The 15403-nt window shown below is 38.8% G+C and overlaps 1 protein-coding gene across 2 annotated transcripts in view; it reads left to right on the forward strand.

Moving 5' to 3' along the window:
- The window catches only part of LOC121871519 (solute carrier family 15 member 4-like), a 54844-nt gene that overhangs the window by 8765 nt on the left and 30676 nt on the right, over positions 1 to 15403 (forward strand). For both annotated transcript variants that reach the window (XM_042373932.1, XM_042373933.1), the window contains one exon: positions 14287 to 14408. In XM_042373932.1, the coding sequence (XP_042229866.1) occupies positions 14287 to 14408 (122 nt within the window). The remainder of the gene's footprint in view (positions 1 to 14286; positions 14409 to 15403) is intronic.

Genomic DNA, 15403 nt, shown 5'->3' on the forward strand with positions numbered 1-15403 from the left:
AATATGGCGCTGGTTATCCATGCCGTCTTATTTACCTTGTAGATAACAGGAAGGTGATTCTTAGAGTAAACTTTCATGGCATGTGGGTTGGCAGCGCTAGAAATTAGCATAGGCTTCAGCTTGAAGTTGCCAGCAGCGTCTGCGCCAAGCAGCAGCGTCAAGTGGTCTTTTGTCGCTTTAAAACCTGCCACTCTTTTTTCTTCCTTGGCGATACACATTCTTTCGGGCATCTTCTTCCAAAAGAGACCAGTCTCATCCTCATTGAAGACTTGCTTCGCTGAATAGCCTCCTTCCTCGATAATGCTTTTGAACTCCGGCGGGAATATCTCGGCAGCAACTGTATCTGAACTAACAGCTTCACCAGTCATCTTAATATTATGGACGTTATAACGGTGCTTAAAATGTTGAAACCATCCTCGGCTGGCCGTAAAGGCCTCATCCTTCGATCCTTCACCCTCTGCTGCCTTTAAGTCGTCAAACAGGGATTTTGCTTCATGCTGGATAACCATAAGGCTCACAGGGGCATTATGTTAATTCTGGACGTCCATCCACATAGCCAGTATCTTTTCCAGCTTTTCAATCACGGAACTTCGAGCTGTTTTTGTTGCACTCAGAGAAGTACCTCTTCCAGTACTACCTCAATCTTGTCTGTGTTGGTCCGGATAGTACGCACTGTTGTGGGGGTTAGACCTAGGGAAGCAGCAATGTCCACCGCACGTTCACCTTTCTCAAAATAGGTTAAAACCTCCATTTTCGTAGCAAGGCTAATGGTTTTACGTTGCTTCTTCACAACACTAGCATCAATAGCACTTGATGGGGGCTTTGAAGCTATTTTAAATGGTTAGAGTACAGTATTAAGAGCAAAAACACTTAAACACGCACGAACACTGTGAAAGCCTAACAAAGACCGGGGACGCTTGGGGACACTGTGTGACGCTCCGCGAGTGAAAGCGTAGCATGCCTAGCTGAGAGCGTCATAGTGTGCCAAGATGAGAGAGGGTGATGCGCCATACAAAGTAGTCCATGACTACGTTTTACTGAATCGGTGGGACATTATCCAAATCATGGGTATCTAAAGAATAGCGACGCTATAACGAAACAACATTATCGGGGGCAATATTAATCGGGGATTTATTGTACTGTGATACAGTACTGCGTGTAGATTGACATTATACAGACCTGGAGGTAAGCTTTCAGAGACAAAGTAACACCTGTTATTAATTGTTTACTCTTGGAAATTTTAGTAAGCTGTATTGCTTACAGTCAAACCTTAATTTATATTGCCCCTTTTTATGAGTTTTTGTAATTACTTTTTTCATCCAGTGCTTTGCTACACAAACAAAAACCCCAAAGTTCAGTCTTTTAATATTATATTTTTTATTAATGTTTTGTAGTACAGTGAGTTCTGCTATAACGCGTGTTTTGATAACGCGAATTTGCTCTAACGCGATTTATGAATTAGGAACGATATTTGTATAACGCGAACGCTTGTTTGCTATAACGCGATTTTTGCTTACTATTTCTCCAATTTTGTGGTACAGTGGGGTATGCTATAACGAATCTAATTGGTTCTAGAACCTTGTTTGTTATAGCATTCGTTCGTTATAGGATTAATCGGTTCCAGGCCCCCAAATACAACCACTTAACACTGAAAAATATAATATAAAATTGTAAAAATTGTAAAAAAGTGCATAAATATGTATCTAAACCCCTGAAATAAAGAATATCATTAATATTTGTAATAAAAAAACAATAAATTAGAAAAAAACAAAAAAAAAATTAAATAATGTTCGTTGTAGGAGTTTCGTTCGTTATAGCATACCCCACTGTATTAACTGTGAATATAGTACTGTAAAGAATATCAACGAGAAGCGTTCTGGTGATAGAATTCCCGGTGATGATCGTAAAAGAAAGGATATAACACTTGAAGAGAAGCTCGATTTTATCAACCTCAAAATCACCCTTCTCCCCCATCAACTAAAGTGTTACATTTACTGTATGATTTCATTATTAGATATGAATGTAACATTTATTTAGACTGTGCTATCCTTTGTATTAGGCTAACTACTAAATTTTTTCGATTTCGAGTAATCTGCCCCGAACCCTATTTTCTCCATAAGCCCTGTTATTTCTATTACGCGATTTTCTATAACACGATATTTTACATGAACACAATTATCGCGTTATAGGAGAACTACCTGTACAATATTCTGTATTATAAGAAGGTGGGGTGCTGACATTAGCATCTGGGGGAGTCCCATACTGAACCTAGTCAATTTAGAGTACAGTGTACTGTATAGTCTAGTTGCTTGATGTGTGTAGCACCGTTTACGAAGATCTTGTGTTGTATATTACTCTATTTAAAGAAAAAACAGAAATATCAATACTGTATAGATTTACATTACATTGCATCAGTCTAGTACAATAATATGAAGAGAGAACTAGTGGCATAGATACATTAGTGATACCTGTGTTATTCATTGTCATTTTATTTTGAGTAATGTAGTGCAAAGCATACCATTACAGTTACAGTATACTTCCCAGTATGTCATTGTCACATAGAAAAAGGCAGACTCGTAACCGAGTTTTTTGAACTTCTGCCTAAAGAAGACAATGTTGATCAGGAAAACTGTGAAAAAGATTTTTTTTTAATTTCTGGTAACACAACCATATCACTTATTTTACATTATAATCAATAAGTAGGGCAAACTCGAGGTGACATTGACGAAGGAAATAATGGCTGATGTTGATGAAAATGAATGTGACCCAGAGAGTCAAGCAATGACTGGTCCAAGTCAAGATGAAGATGATCATGAAAACAGTGAGTGATTAATTTGACTAACTCAGTAAGAAACTTGGAAAAATTGTGAACTTTGTAAGCAAGAAAGTGTGCAGTGACAATGATTGCAGCACCAATGGAAGTGATGAAGACTTAATCAATTTATTTAACTTTTAAGCTTCATTATATTGCACATTATGACAGAGCTACCGATTAAAACATGTTGTACTGTGTGCAGCAGGCTTGGTACATGATGAGTTTGTCAATGTGTCTTTTTATTAAGTTTTAGAAAATATTTGTTGTTCTGTAGGAATGTAGTAACTTTAATTATTAGATTGGGGTCGATTGGAAGATATGCTTTGATTTACAAATTATTGGTTCCTATAGTGTATTTTATTTATTTTTTAAATGTGAACCTTTCATAAATCAGGGGCTACCCATACCTATAAACTGTCTGATTCTAGGGAAAATACAATGATCATTCATTAATTTGAAATTCATGCTAATTCAACGCACTGAAATTTGCCCAAATTGCCTAGCACATGTTGCATCAGGTTGGGTGACCTGGAAAGCTTATGTAACTGTTTGGTGCCTCTCAGATAAAGGCGGCCACCTTTAAGATATTTTTACCATAAAGATAATTTTGCTTAATTAAGCTTCATAACTTTAGATTTTCTGTAATCTTTGGTGTGACCAACTGTCATATCATTCATTGAGTAAATTTTGGAAATGAAAATCTCTTAAACAGCTAATGTCATTTAGGTAATTTTGATTTAATCTTTTGTCAGATATAGATATAATCCAGCCAGGCTGCATCCTCAGCTGACAGGTTGCTAAGGCAAGCATTGAGGTGTGATATTTTTTGGGGTAAATTATCATTTTTTTATAATGATTTATTAACCTGGCACCAAATTAATTTAAATAATATGGGAATTATGGGTGAAATGGCATTAAAGGGATCACGGGCTGCCAAGCAGGAGGCGGTGAGTTCTCTTCTCCCTGCCACCTCCTCGCCACTGCTATGTGCCCAAAATGTAGTTTTATACAGTATCTTAATATAATTCATATTCTACTCCTATACTGTAATTCATTCATCTTTATCTATGTCATACGATATTCAGCTTCAAATCATGTGCCAGGGGTGGCAGTCTGCTAGGATAAACATAAACGTGACCGCAGGGCCAGTGAAAGTGAACCAGTATGCGGGAAAAGCTCATGGTCTCACCCTCCAATTTAAATTTTGCGTCGTATGCTGGTAAATGCTGAAAATTCTGTTAATTAAATTTTTTTACAAATTAATTATTATTTTTTTTTAATTATGAGGCAGATAAACCTGACACTAAGAATGTGCTGTGAATAACTCATTATGTCAAAACAACTACAAAAAATGCTGTAAAAAGTTAAAAGTTTGAAGAAACTTTTCACTGTTACGCCGATGTGATGTTTCCAAGTCTCTACCTATGCCCCTGCCCTCCTTCCCTCCCTTCCTGCTGAATTCCTTTTGTCAACAACTGTACATTGTGTCAGAATTGTAGCAAAATATTGAAAATTTGGGCTAATTAAGCAAATTTAGTATTTTAGCAAGGCCAGAGCCTCTAGTGTCCCATATTATTTCAGGTTTAGTACTGTATACAGTATATATTTGCGTGTCGTATTATGGATTGCGAAAGTAGAATTGCAATTAACACTAACACTTTCTTTGGCTGACACCCTTTACTAGACAACTGATGTTTAGCTGTGAGTTCAGGGCTGTTAGCTTGAGTTCAACCATTAGATTTCTAAACTGACTATTTCATGAATTAATTATACTTCTTTGTCACATCTAAGTCAGAAAAGGGGTCACAGAAGCAACAGATGATGTAGGAAGCACTGAGTCATAAACACCACATCAACAGACAGTTAGGTACCCATGTGCCAAGTTAGTGTTATGCGGGGATTATAATGAAATTGACACCACTGATATCCAGGACCAGCTGTCACTATCACAAGTTGTGAACTTCCCCACACACGGTCAAAATACCCTTGACCTTATCTTAACTGACTTAGTGGACCAGTACCAACCACCTCAACCAATGCCTCCTATCGGGTGTAGCACACACTTATCAGTGCTCTGGTCCCCAGCTGCCACTCCCACTCAAGTACAGAGACCCTACATCAAGACCTACAGGCCGATTACTGACTCTGCAGTGCGCCTCTTCGGGCAGTGGATAGTTCACCATCCCTGAACTGAAGTACTTAGCGTGGATGACGTGGAAACCAAATGGAAAAATTATACCAACACCACCACGGAAGCTCACCACCACTTCTTCCCCGAGAAGCCCGTCAGATCTCACCCAGCTGACTTTCCCTGGATCACACCTCGGATCAAAAGACTTATGCAACAGAGAGACAGAGCCTTTCATCTCATTGACCACATCCGCTACAGGTCCCTTCGCAACCGAGTCATCCGCGAAATACGCACTGCAAAGAAGTCCCACTACCCAACCAAATTACAATACCTGAAGCAGACCAACATCAGTCAGTGGTATGGTAAGCTTAAAGAACTCTGTGGACTAAACAATAAGACACACCCCCTCCTCTTCCTTAGCCATCTCACTAATGTTGACGCAACTGAGCAATCAAATAACCATTTCGCTACTATATGCTAGACGCTCCCCTGGCTTGACACAACCACTCTCCCTGCTTACCTACCAGCCCCCCTTCCCACAGACTTAGTAGAAGAATTTGAAGTAGCAAAACGTCTGGACAAACTAAAATTAAAACGCTCTACCACCCCCATTGACTTACCAATGAAACTCTTCAAGGAGTTCTCCCCGGAGCTTGCTAAGCCCCTATGCTCCATCATCAATGCTTCTCTCAGTCAAGCCAGATGCCCAGCTGACTGGAAGACCTCTTATGTATCACCAGTGCCCAAGTCAACCAGCCCACAATCCTTAAATCAGCTACGACCTATTGCAATCACCCCAATACCCAGTCTAATCTGTGAAAGTTTTGTGTTCGACTGGGCTTATGCTGATATTGCAGGAGTCGTAGACCCTCGGCAATTTGGCAATATGAAAACTTCCTCCACCACTCACTGTCTTGTCAGCTTTCTCGATTACATATACCGCCATCTCGAGAAACGAAAAACGTCTGTAGCTGTCGCCTTCATTGATTTCACTAAAGCATTTGACCTAGTCGACCACAATATAATCATCAACAAAGCTATTGACCTCGGGCTTCGGAGAAGTCTTATACCATGGCTTACAGACTTCCTCAATGACCGACGCCAAGCTGAACGCTTCCGAGGGGCTGTCTCCACCTTTCAGTCACTCACCTGTGGCGTCCCCCAAGGCACCAAGATGGGACCACTCTGCTTCCTTATGCTTATCAATGATGCCCTAAGAGAAACCCCCGCTCGCTGGAAATATGTCGACGACTCCATCATTGGGATCAGCGTCAACAGTTCTGCTCCCGACTATACCGCCCTTCAGGATTTATTGAACAGTCTCCAAAACTGGGCCACCAACAACCACGTCACCATCAACCATACCAAGACCATGGTTATGCACATCAACCTCTCCTCCGACATTGTCCTACCCCCTTCCATTAATTTAGGTCCGAACACACTCCAGGTTGTAGATTCCACGAAGCTCCTCGGCGTCACCATAGACAACAAACTAAATTCGAAACCACACGTCAGTGAAGTTGTCAAATCCTCCAGTTTCCGTCTCCACATCCTCCGCCGACTCAAGTCCCTCGGAGTTCCTGCACCCGAGCTCCTCAGTGTTTACTCAACATTCATACTTTCCAAGCTCACCTATGCCTCCCCTACCTGGTCTTCCTCCCTAACTGCCACACAACGTAAACACCTAGAAAAAGTGCAAAAGAGGGCATGCAAGATTATTCTCTCCCCTTCCTACTCCACATATCGAGAAGCACTCAACACACTGACCCTTTCGACTCTCACTGACCATCACCACGACCTCATCTGCAAATTTGGTAAGAAGCTTCTGCACCATCCTCGACACCGGCTCCTACTACCACCTGAGATCCCTCGCCCGAGAATTGCTGTTCGACACCACAACCGCATCCAGCCCATACGTGCACGAACTGATCGCTATAAGAACAGCCCAGTCCCAACCATTGTAAAAATTATCAATAACTTGTAATAAACCAGTGTATTCACTCCCAGTAAATATTACTTCTTGCACTGTCACTATGTTGAAATGCCCTGTAGTTTGAGCTTTTCCCCATCTAGTTATTATATATCTTATTTATATCACTTATGTTATTTGTATATTATTTGTAATTCGAAACCCATTCCCAATTATGTAACTATATTTTCAGCCTTCTGGCTGCCAAGCTCTTTCAATAAACCGTTAATTATTATTATTATTATTATTATTATTATTATTATTACAATTTGATCTTCCTCTGATTCAGCCATATTGGGGTTGTCAGGTAACAAACTTTTTAGTTTAGTCCAGCTGGATCCTCTTCATCCCTGTTGTAACATAGAGATAATTGCTTTGACCTCTGTTTTTACTGTTAATGAAGTCTCAGGCTGATTAGCATGCAGTAGTTCCCAGCAAGGACTAAAAAAGTAAGGACAGGCTGCTGTAACATCATAAACTTTGGCTCCGCCCCATTCAATGACATTACGCTAACGACACACATCATCTGGTGACTTGGGGGCAGCCACCATTTGGTGACGGCTTTGCCTTGGTTGATGTTTGATTGTTTCATTTTTTGAGAATACATACTAAAGCTAAGGCTTTTCTGTGGCCAGGTATAACAAAATGAATGCCTTATTTTTCATAGTCCTTCAAAAAATACGTGATATACCCTCCCCAAAAAAAAAAAAAAAAAAAAAAAAAAAAAAAAATATATATATATATATATATATATATATATATATATATATATATATATATATATATATATATATATATATATATATATATATATATATATATATATATATATATATATATATATATATATATATATATATATATATATATATATATATATATATATATATATATATATATATATATATATATAAAATAAAATAAAATAAATTATAAGGAGACACCGGAGGTACCGGGCATTTCACTGATGATATGGATGAAGTGACTCAATTTTTTAGCTTATTAGCAATGCAAAGATTTTTCTTTAGCCAGACATGACAAGGTTAATTTTTATACTCTGGACAACTGGATATTGCCTTACAATGTACTGTATACTTCAGAAAATAGAGCAAGTTTCTCTAGGAGTTAAGCATCACGACCATCGCCAGTGAATTAAGTGTCGCTCATCACAATCTTCAAGAGTGAGGTGCTTCGCCATCTGGCTCCCAAGATATGCCACAATGTCAATTGGTTGAAAATGTCCAAAGGAAAGCCACCTGACTGCTACCTGCTCTATGTAACCTCAGCTACCCAGAGATTACAACACCTGCAACTGCCTACAGACGAGCAAGGGGTGACCTAATTAAGGTGTTTAAACATCTCAGAGGACACTACTCAGTCGAGTGTCCATTTCTTGGAGCTGGCGGATGCCCGCTCCACAAGGAGTCACAGCTCAAGGATGAAGAAGCTACAAGTCCAGAAAACTGTGAGGGCAAACTTTTTCAGAGTGAGAATTATTTACTCTTGGAACAATTTGCCAGAGAGTGTTGTGCCGGCATCAAGTGTGAGTTCATTCAAGCCCAGACTTGACCAACACTGGAGCAGGTTCCGATATATTCAGGGGCCAGTTCATGCCAACAGTGTGTAATAGAGACGTGACTGACCGCTGAAGCAGCTAATGAGCCGATCAGTGACGAAGAGGATAAAGGTAAAGTAAAAGATGTAACTCTGGATTTTCTTATATTTTTGGTAATATTATTGTTTTATTTTGTCAGACATAGCAAGAACTATGTCTCACAATCTTCTGGATGACCTGATATTGACTGACATTGCAGAATTAAGAAACTACAAGAAATCTACCCTCGCGTCTTGAAGCAAGTGCGGTGTTGACACCTGAAACCCAGGTACCGATGTACTTAACTTTAAATTTTCAAGATTATTAAATATGTTCATAGTTCTTTTTGGCCACATATAGCAAGATGAATGTCTCACCTACCTGTAGATACCTGGATATCGACAGACATCCCAGAATTAAAGAGATACAAAAGAACTCTTCAAACAAGTGTGTTTACTTTATCAGAGCACTTGCAGGCATTCATTCATTTATCAAAAATCTATAATACATGATGTACTCTCTGTTTGGGGTTTGAGCATTGCTGGTGCACCCGTTTATTACACAAATAACTATAATTGTTGATACACTGGTTCTGGGACCAGATGCGGGCACACACGGAGGTTACCAGATGATGCGCGTTTACAACAGTGATGTCACTGAGCTGCGCGTTGTGGGTAAAACAAGTGCTTGGTGAACTATCCTTACTAGTATTTAACCCTTGGCCCCAAGGTAGACTTTGCTTACAACATAACAAGGACCAAACCAGTACAGTATGTTGGTGTTGGGAGATCAACATCATCCATGCTAGGTCAAGGAGAAATCTGAATTATTTATTTTGCTGGGAGTCTGACTGTAGTTTAAGGATAATAAAACATTGGAACCTACATGCAGTACCTACCAGGAATTCTCCCAATGTCCAGATGGCTCAATCCACTCCTGCAGGTAGTAAAAATTGGATAATAGTACAGATAACTTAAAGCAAACGGACATCACAAAATTTGATGTTACTTTAAAAGTAAATTACTGTGCTGTACCTGTACTATTGTTTTCAGAGTTTAATCTGTTAACACTTTGCATATGATTTTGAACTACCAATGCACAGTTCTTCAATTTTATGAAACTGTAAGTACAGTACATTGTACATTTTTTTTTTTTTTTTTTAGTTTATTGGGCACCCCCCTACATCCTGTGCAAGGTGAAGCGCTTACAGCGCCCATCTGGGAAGCATGCTAAGTTCATGCTTGCCTTTATGTCTCATGAGTTAAGGGCGTAGAAGCCTGAAGGGTCATAGGTTTTTGCCAGCAAGTTATTGGAAGCTCCAACAACTTTCCCTGAATACGAATTCGCAACTTTTCGATTTACAACAGGTACCTACTTTGCTGCTAGGTGAACAGGGACCAATGGGGGCTAGGAAGTGTGTCCAAACAACTTTCCACCGGTCCGGGAATCGAACCCGTGACATCTCGCTTGCGAGGCAAGAGCGGTACCGCTCTACCACTGGCGCCCCATTGTACAATTTATGGTTAAGTTAGGTTTGGTTGGTTTAGTCAGGTTATTGCAGGTTTGGTTAGGTTCGTTTTGTTTAGATAAAATAGGTAAGTTCTCTAAAATAAATTGCAAAATCAATTACGTATAATACTTTTTGGAAACTTGTGCACAATGCATCGGATTCCAAAAACTGAACTGAACTGAACTGTACTGTTCTGTATTACTAATCTTTCACACACATTGTTGGGACTGTGGAAATCATGTTGTCATTAGTATACTGGAATGTACAGTGAATGTTTTTGTATTCCCTGAAAATTGCATGTCTGCACTTTATAATCACATCAGTACTGTATAACATATGGTGTTATTTGTTGGACACTTACAGTACACATGGACTGTATCTAGTTTTAGTCCCCAGATTAAATGAATAGTTGCATGTGCATATATAAATTTAGAAATAATGTCTTGTTAATTTACATCATGATAGAACGCATTTATGTAGATACAGTACTGTACATTTAATTTCATATCTGTTTTGTTGCCTCAATGTCATCAAGTACTGTAGTTTGATATCTTGTAACTCTTAATGATATTTTGAAGAGTGGATATCCTTTGAATTAGCTTAGGGGTTCTAATGTTGTATTTAAGTCATAGACTGTAAAATATATTGATGATACTATGTAGCGTACTGTATATGGTTATACAGTACAGTGGTCCCTTGGTTAACGAACGGTTCGATTAATGAAATTTTGGTTAACGAAATTACCTCCCATAAGGATCTTCAATTCGGTTAACGAACAAAACTTCAATAACGAAATCCTTACGACAAACACGTTTTGTTGTGAGCATCAGCTGATCAACTGATGGGCTAGTCTGCCAAATCAGTACTGTAATCTGTTTTATGTTTACATTCGTTTCCAGTGGAGTAAATATCAAGAAAGTTGTGCTCTTTAATATTTTTGCATTTTTTATATTAAAATTATTAATCATTTTAAAATTTAGTTAACATATTGAGAATATATGCAGTACAGGGAACTACAGGTGCTCCCCGACTTACGACGAGGTTATGGACCCAAATCCAGGTCGTAAGTCCGACATAGTCGTAAGTCCGACATAGATAAAAAAAAAAAATAAAACTCTACAATGAAATACAGTACAGTAAAAGTAATAAATATGAGGAATGGATACAGTAAAGTAAAAGTAATAAATAATGAGGAATGGATACAGTGTGACTGAGCACTTACCTTTAATATAGTCAGCTGAATGCACACAGGGCCCCCATAATTTTCTATTTACAGGATACATGGAGACTATATTAATTGGATGAAGCAGAGGAGGAGACAGGGCGGGGTGGGTCATCAATGTCGCTTTCTTCAGACAGGTTTATGTACTGTGGAAACTTGCTGGTTGAAGGTATTGGATCATCTTGAGGGAGTAAAGAGGCAGCACTGGTGGGGTGTGAGTAGACAGCACTGGGGGACTTCTTGAAACAGATGTCCTATTTAGACTGCACAGTTTATTATTTCTTTTTGTTATAAATTTCTCTGTAGCAAGCAAATGCATCTTGGATCATTTTGTCAACTTTGGCATAACGCTCATAATTTTGATCCATGCCATCAAACATTTGCATTCCTTTATTAATTGTAGCAAATGCCTCTGCCATTTGTTTCACTGAAAACTTTTTGGGGGTGCAGGCTCTTCTTCTACATTTTGTCTCTCTTCTTCCTCTACAATTTTCTGTGCATCTAGTTCAATAAGATGCTCGTTACTGAGCTCTTCTGCTACACTTTCAACCAACTGTCCAACATCCTCATTATCAATTTCTAACTCCAGCTGTTTACCTAATTGCACTATCTTGTTACTAATATCCGAAATAACTTCATTTTCATTAAATCCTTTGAAACTGTTCACATATCTTTTCAGGATTTTCTTCCATATTCCATTCATGCAATGTTTTGTAACCTGATCCCATGCTGCACTAATGTTCTTTATACATGACAAAATGTTGTACTCCTTCCAAAACTCTCTGAGCGTTTTCTCACCTTCAGTAGCAGCAACAGCCTGAGCGAAGGTCGTGCGTAAATAATACGCTTTAAAGGCAACAATAGCACCTTGATCCATGGGTTGGATGATAGAGGTAGTGTTAGGTGGAATGTAGAATACCTTAACATCAGGGTGCATGTCGTCCAGGTGTGGTGGGTGTCCCAGAGCATTATCCAAAATCAACAAAATCTTGAATGGAATGTGTTGTTGCAGACAATACTCCTTGGCTCGTGGAATGAAACAAGTCATGAACCAATCCTCAAACAGTGCTAAGGTTATCCAGGCTTTCTTATTACTTCGATAAAACACTGGCAGTGTGTGCTTGCTGACATGTTTAAAAGCCCTGGGGTTCTCTGAATGATAGATCATGAAGGGCTTTAGCTTGAAACCAGCAACATTCCCCCCCAACAGAAGTGTAATTCTGTCCTTGAATGCCTTGAATCCTGGCATTGTTTTCGCCTCTTTGTGGATGTACAGGTATGTCCGCTCAGGCATGCGCTTCCACAATAATCCAGTCTCATCCACATTGAATATTTGCTCAGGCATATAATTCCCTTCCACAATCACTTCATCTAACTCCTCCTTAAAAGCTTCGGCAGCACCAACATCGGCACTAGCTGGCCTCTCCACTCACCTTAATATTGTGTAGACTGTAGCGTTTTTTAAATCTATCAAACCACCCATGACTTCCTGTAAAGGTTTGATCACATTCATCTCCTGCCTGCTCCTTCAGGCTTTGGAACAGGCTTCTTGCTTTAGCCTGTATGGTTAGAAGGCTTAAGGGTACACGCTTCTGTATCTGGTCTTCTATCCATATCACCAATAATTTTTCCATATCGTGAATAGGACCTTGTCTTTTCTTTGAAATTATAGTTCCCTTTATTGGTGTTGTTCCTTTCACTACATCACGAATACGTTCCTTGTCCTTCAGAATATTGGATATGGTCGAGTGTAAGAAACCTAGGTCGCGTGAGATTGTTGCTACAGTCTTTCCATTCTCATGCTGAGTTATTATCTTCATTTTCATCTCAAAAATAATTGCCTGTCTCCTTTTCTTTGAAGCACCACCAGCACTCTCACTTTTACGCTTTCCAGTCATTATAAAGTCAATTTTATACGATAATAACGAAAGTTCACAGCGCGATCAGTATATAGGATACGATAGCCAAACACCAACTAAGCGCTCTACTGAGTGAGTGTACCCACTCGGCGACCCAAGCCGCACCACCCCCTCGCCCGGGACAGAAACGTTTCGGTATAGAAAATGCGCGCGTCATTTGAAAATATTTTTGGTCACGACTGCCGCGGTCGTATGTCCCGACGGTCGTAAGGTCAGAGCAGGTCATAAGTACTGATGGACGTAAGTCCAAGCAGTTGTAAGTAGGGGAGCACCTGTAGTTTTTTGTGCACCCATCAGCCGCTTGACTCACCCACCAGGCGTCAGTTTGGCTTTGTTGACAGTGGAGTGAACATCGATTTGTTGGTGTCTTGAATATTTTTGCATTTTTACATTAATATAATTGGTCATTCTGCAATTTAGTTAACATATTGATAATATATAGTGCATTGCAGTGTTCATTTAAAGAAAATATTCTCGAATTACACCTTGGTGAAATTACTGCATCAAGCATGGGTCCCTTGAAAGGTGATTTCTCCTCCATCCCCACTTCCTTCTCTTCTCCCTTCTCCTCCACCCCCACTTCTAATTCCCATCATCATCATCAACCAGGAACCTTCTACATACACACCTCAAAGTAAGTGTACTTTACTGCATTTTTTTTTTTTTTACTTTGTATGTACTTTTCTGTGAGCTGGAACCAATTACCCAATATCCCATTGAAACAATGGATTTGGTTAACGAAATTTTCGGTTAACGAACGACTCTGTAGAACGAATTGTGTTCATTAACCGAGGGACCACTGTATACGTACCTCAGAAATTTTAAAATTCTTGTCACTGTTGGAAAAGGTAGATTGGTCACAGATTTTTAAAAATCATATCATGTTAACTACTGTATGTAAATACAGGTCCAGTACTGTATATATTTTAACAAAAGGTTTGACCATTTACAACTTTTCATGCATACTAGTCTCTTATTTCCCCTAATTCTTCACAGACATTTGGGAGAGGATGAAAGGGACAGAGAGAGTGATGTCTTTGATTTACAAACTTGAAATTTGTAACCATCAACTTATTTGGGAATTACTGTAGATTGTACTGTTAAACCTTTCCTTCTTCATCTCCAGCAATGGATGCGAGGGATGCACGAAAGCAGACGGCGGCCACAGTAGTGATCTTGGTCGTGTTGACATTAGAACGTCTTGCCTACTATGCCCTCGCTACAAACTTCTTTCTTTTCCTCAATAAGGTAAAAATTGTGTATCTTTTATGAGATCAGACTGCTCATTATTATTATTCTATGGATTGGACATGTTGAATATACTACAGTACAGGTAAAGGAAAGAGGATTGTAAAGACTACTTGTGTTTCTTACCATGAAGTTTATACAGTACAATACAGTGACTTTAAATACGTATAGCTCAAGTTCTTATCATAATACAGTATAGTCTGCATTTACGCGGTCAATTGAACCCGTGGAGGTCCGCGTAAAACAAGAAACGCGTAAACGAAATAACAGAACATATGGGATTAATTGAAATAGAGACTGGGCCGACCCCCAAACTACACTTTTCAGACACAATACGTATATTGTAGTAAAAATAACATCTTTATTTTATGATGTTATGCACACACAATTAATATTTAAGAGAAATACAGTCGCCGGTTAATGTCCATTCAAATAATGGACTCAACCCCCCCTTCTTACGCTCGCTGGCTCCTCCCTCTCTGAGAAATGTTTGGGGAAAAACAGTATGCTTACATTTTTAGTAATAAATAATACCTCAGGCTAAAGTTAGGATAATATAATTGACATTGCTGGATTCCTTGCAAGACAGGGAATATTTTGAATATAAACGTCATATATTTTGCACAAAAGATAAAATTTTTGCTCTTTCTAATAAATTTCTTAAATTAGATCTAAAATTTGTATGTCTAATGAAAATTTTATGATGTTTATATTTAAAATAATCACAATCTTATAAGAATTCCAGCAATGTAAATTATATATTTTATGAGCTAAAAACAAATCTCTTCAGTAAATAAACAAATTATACTTCACCCGCGTAAATGATGAAATTTATCTCGTAATTAAAACATTTCATTCTGGCAAGGTGCCGCGTAAATAACCAAACGCGTAAACAAAAACTGCGTAAATCCAGACTATTCTGTACAGTAATATGATACAGTATACAGTACATGCTGTACTTTTCTTTGGTGGTAATGGTATTAATAGGGGGAACA

Source organism: Homarus americanus, unplaced genomic scaffold (genome assembly GCF_018991925.1).
Source record: "Homarus americanus isolate GMGI-L3 unplaced genomic scaffold, GMGI_Hamer_2.0 scaffold45698, whole genome shotgun sequence".
Classification (NCBI taxonomy): Eukaryota; Metazoa; Arthropoda; class Malacostraca; order Decapoda; family Nephropidae; genus Homarus; species Homarus americanus.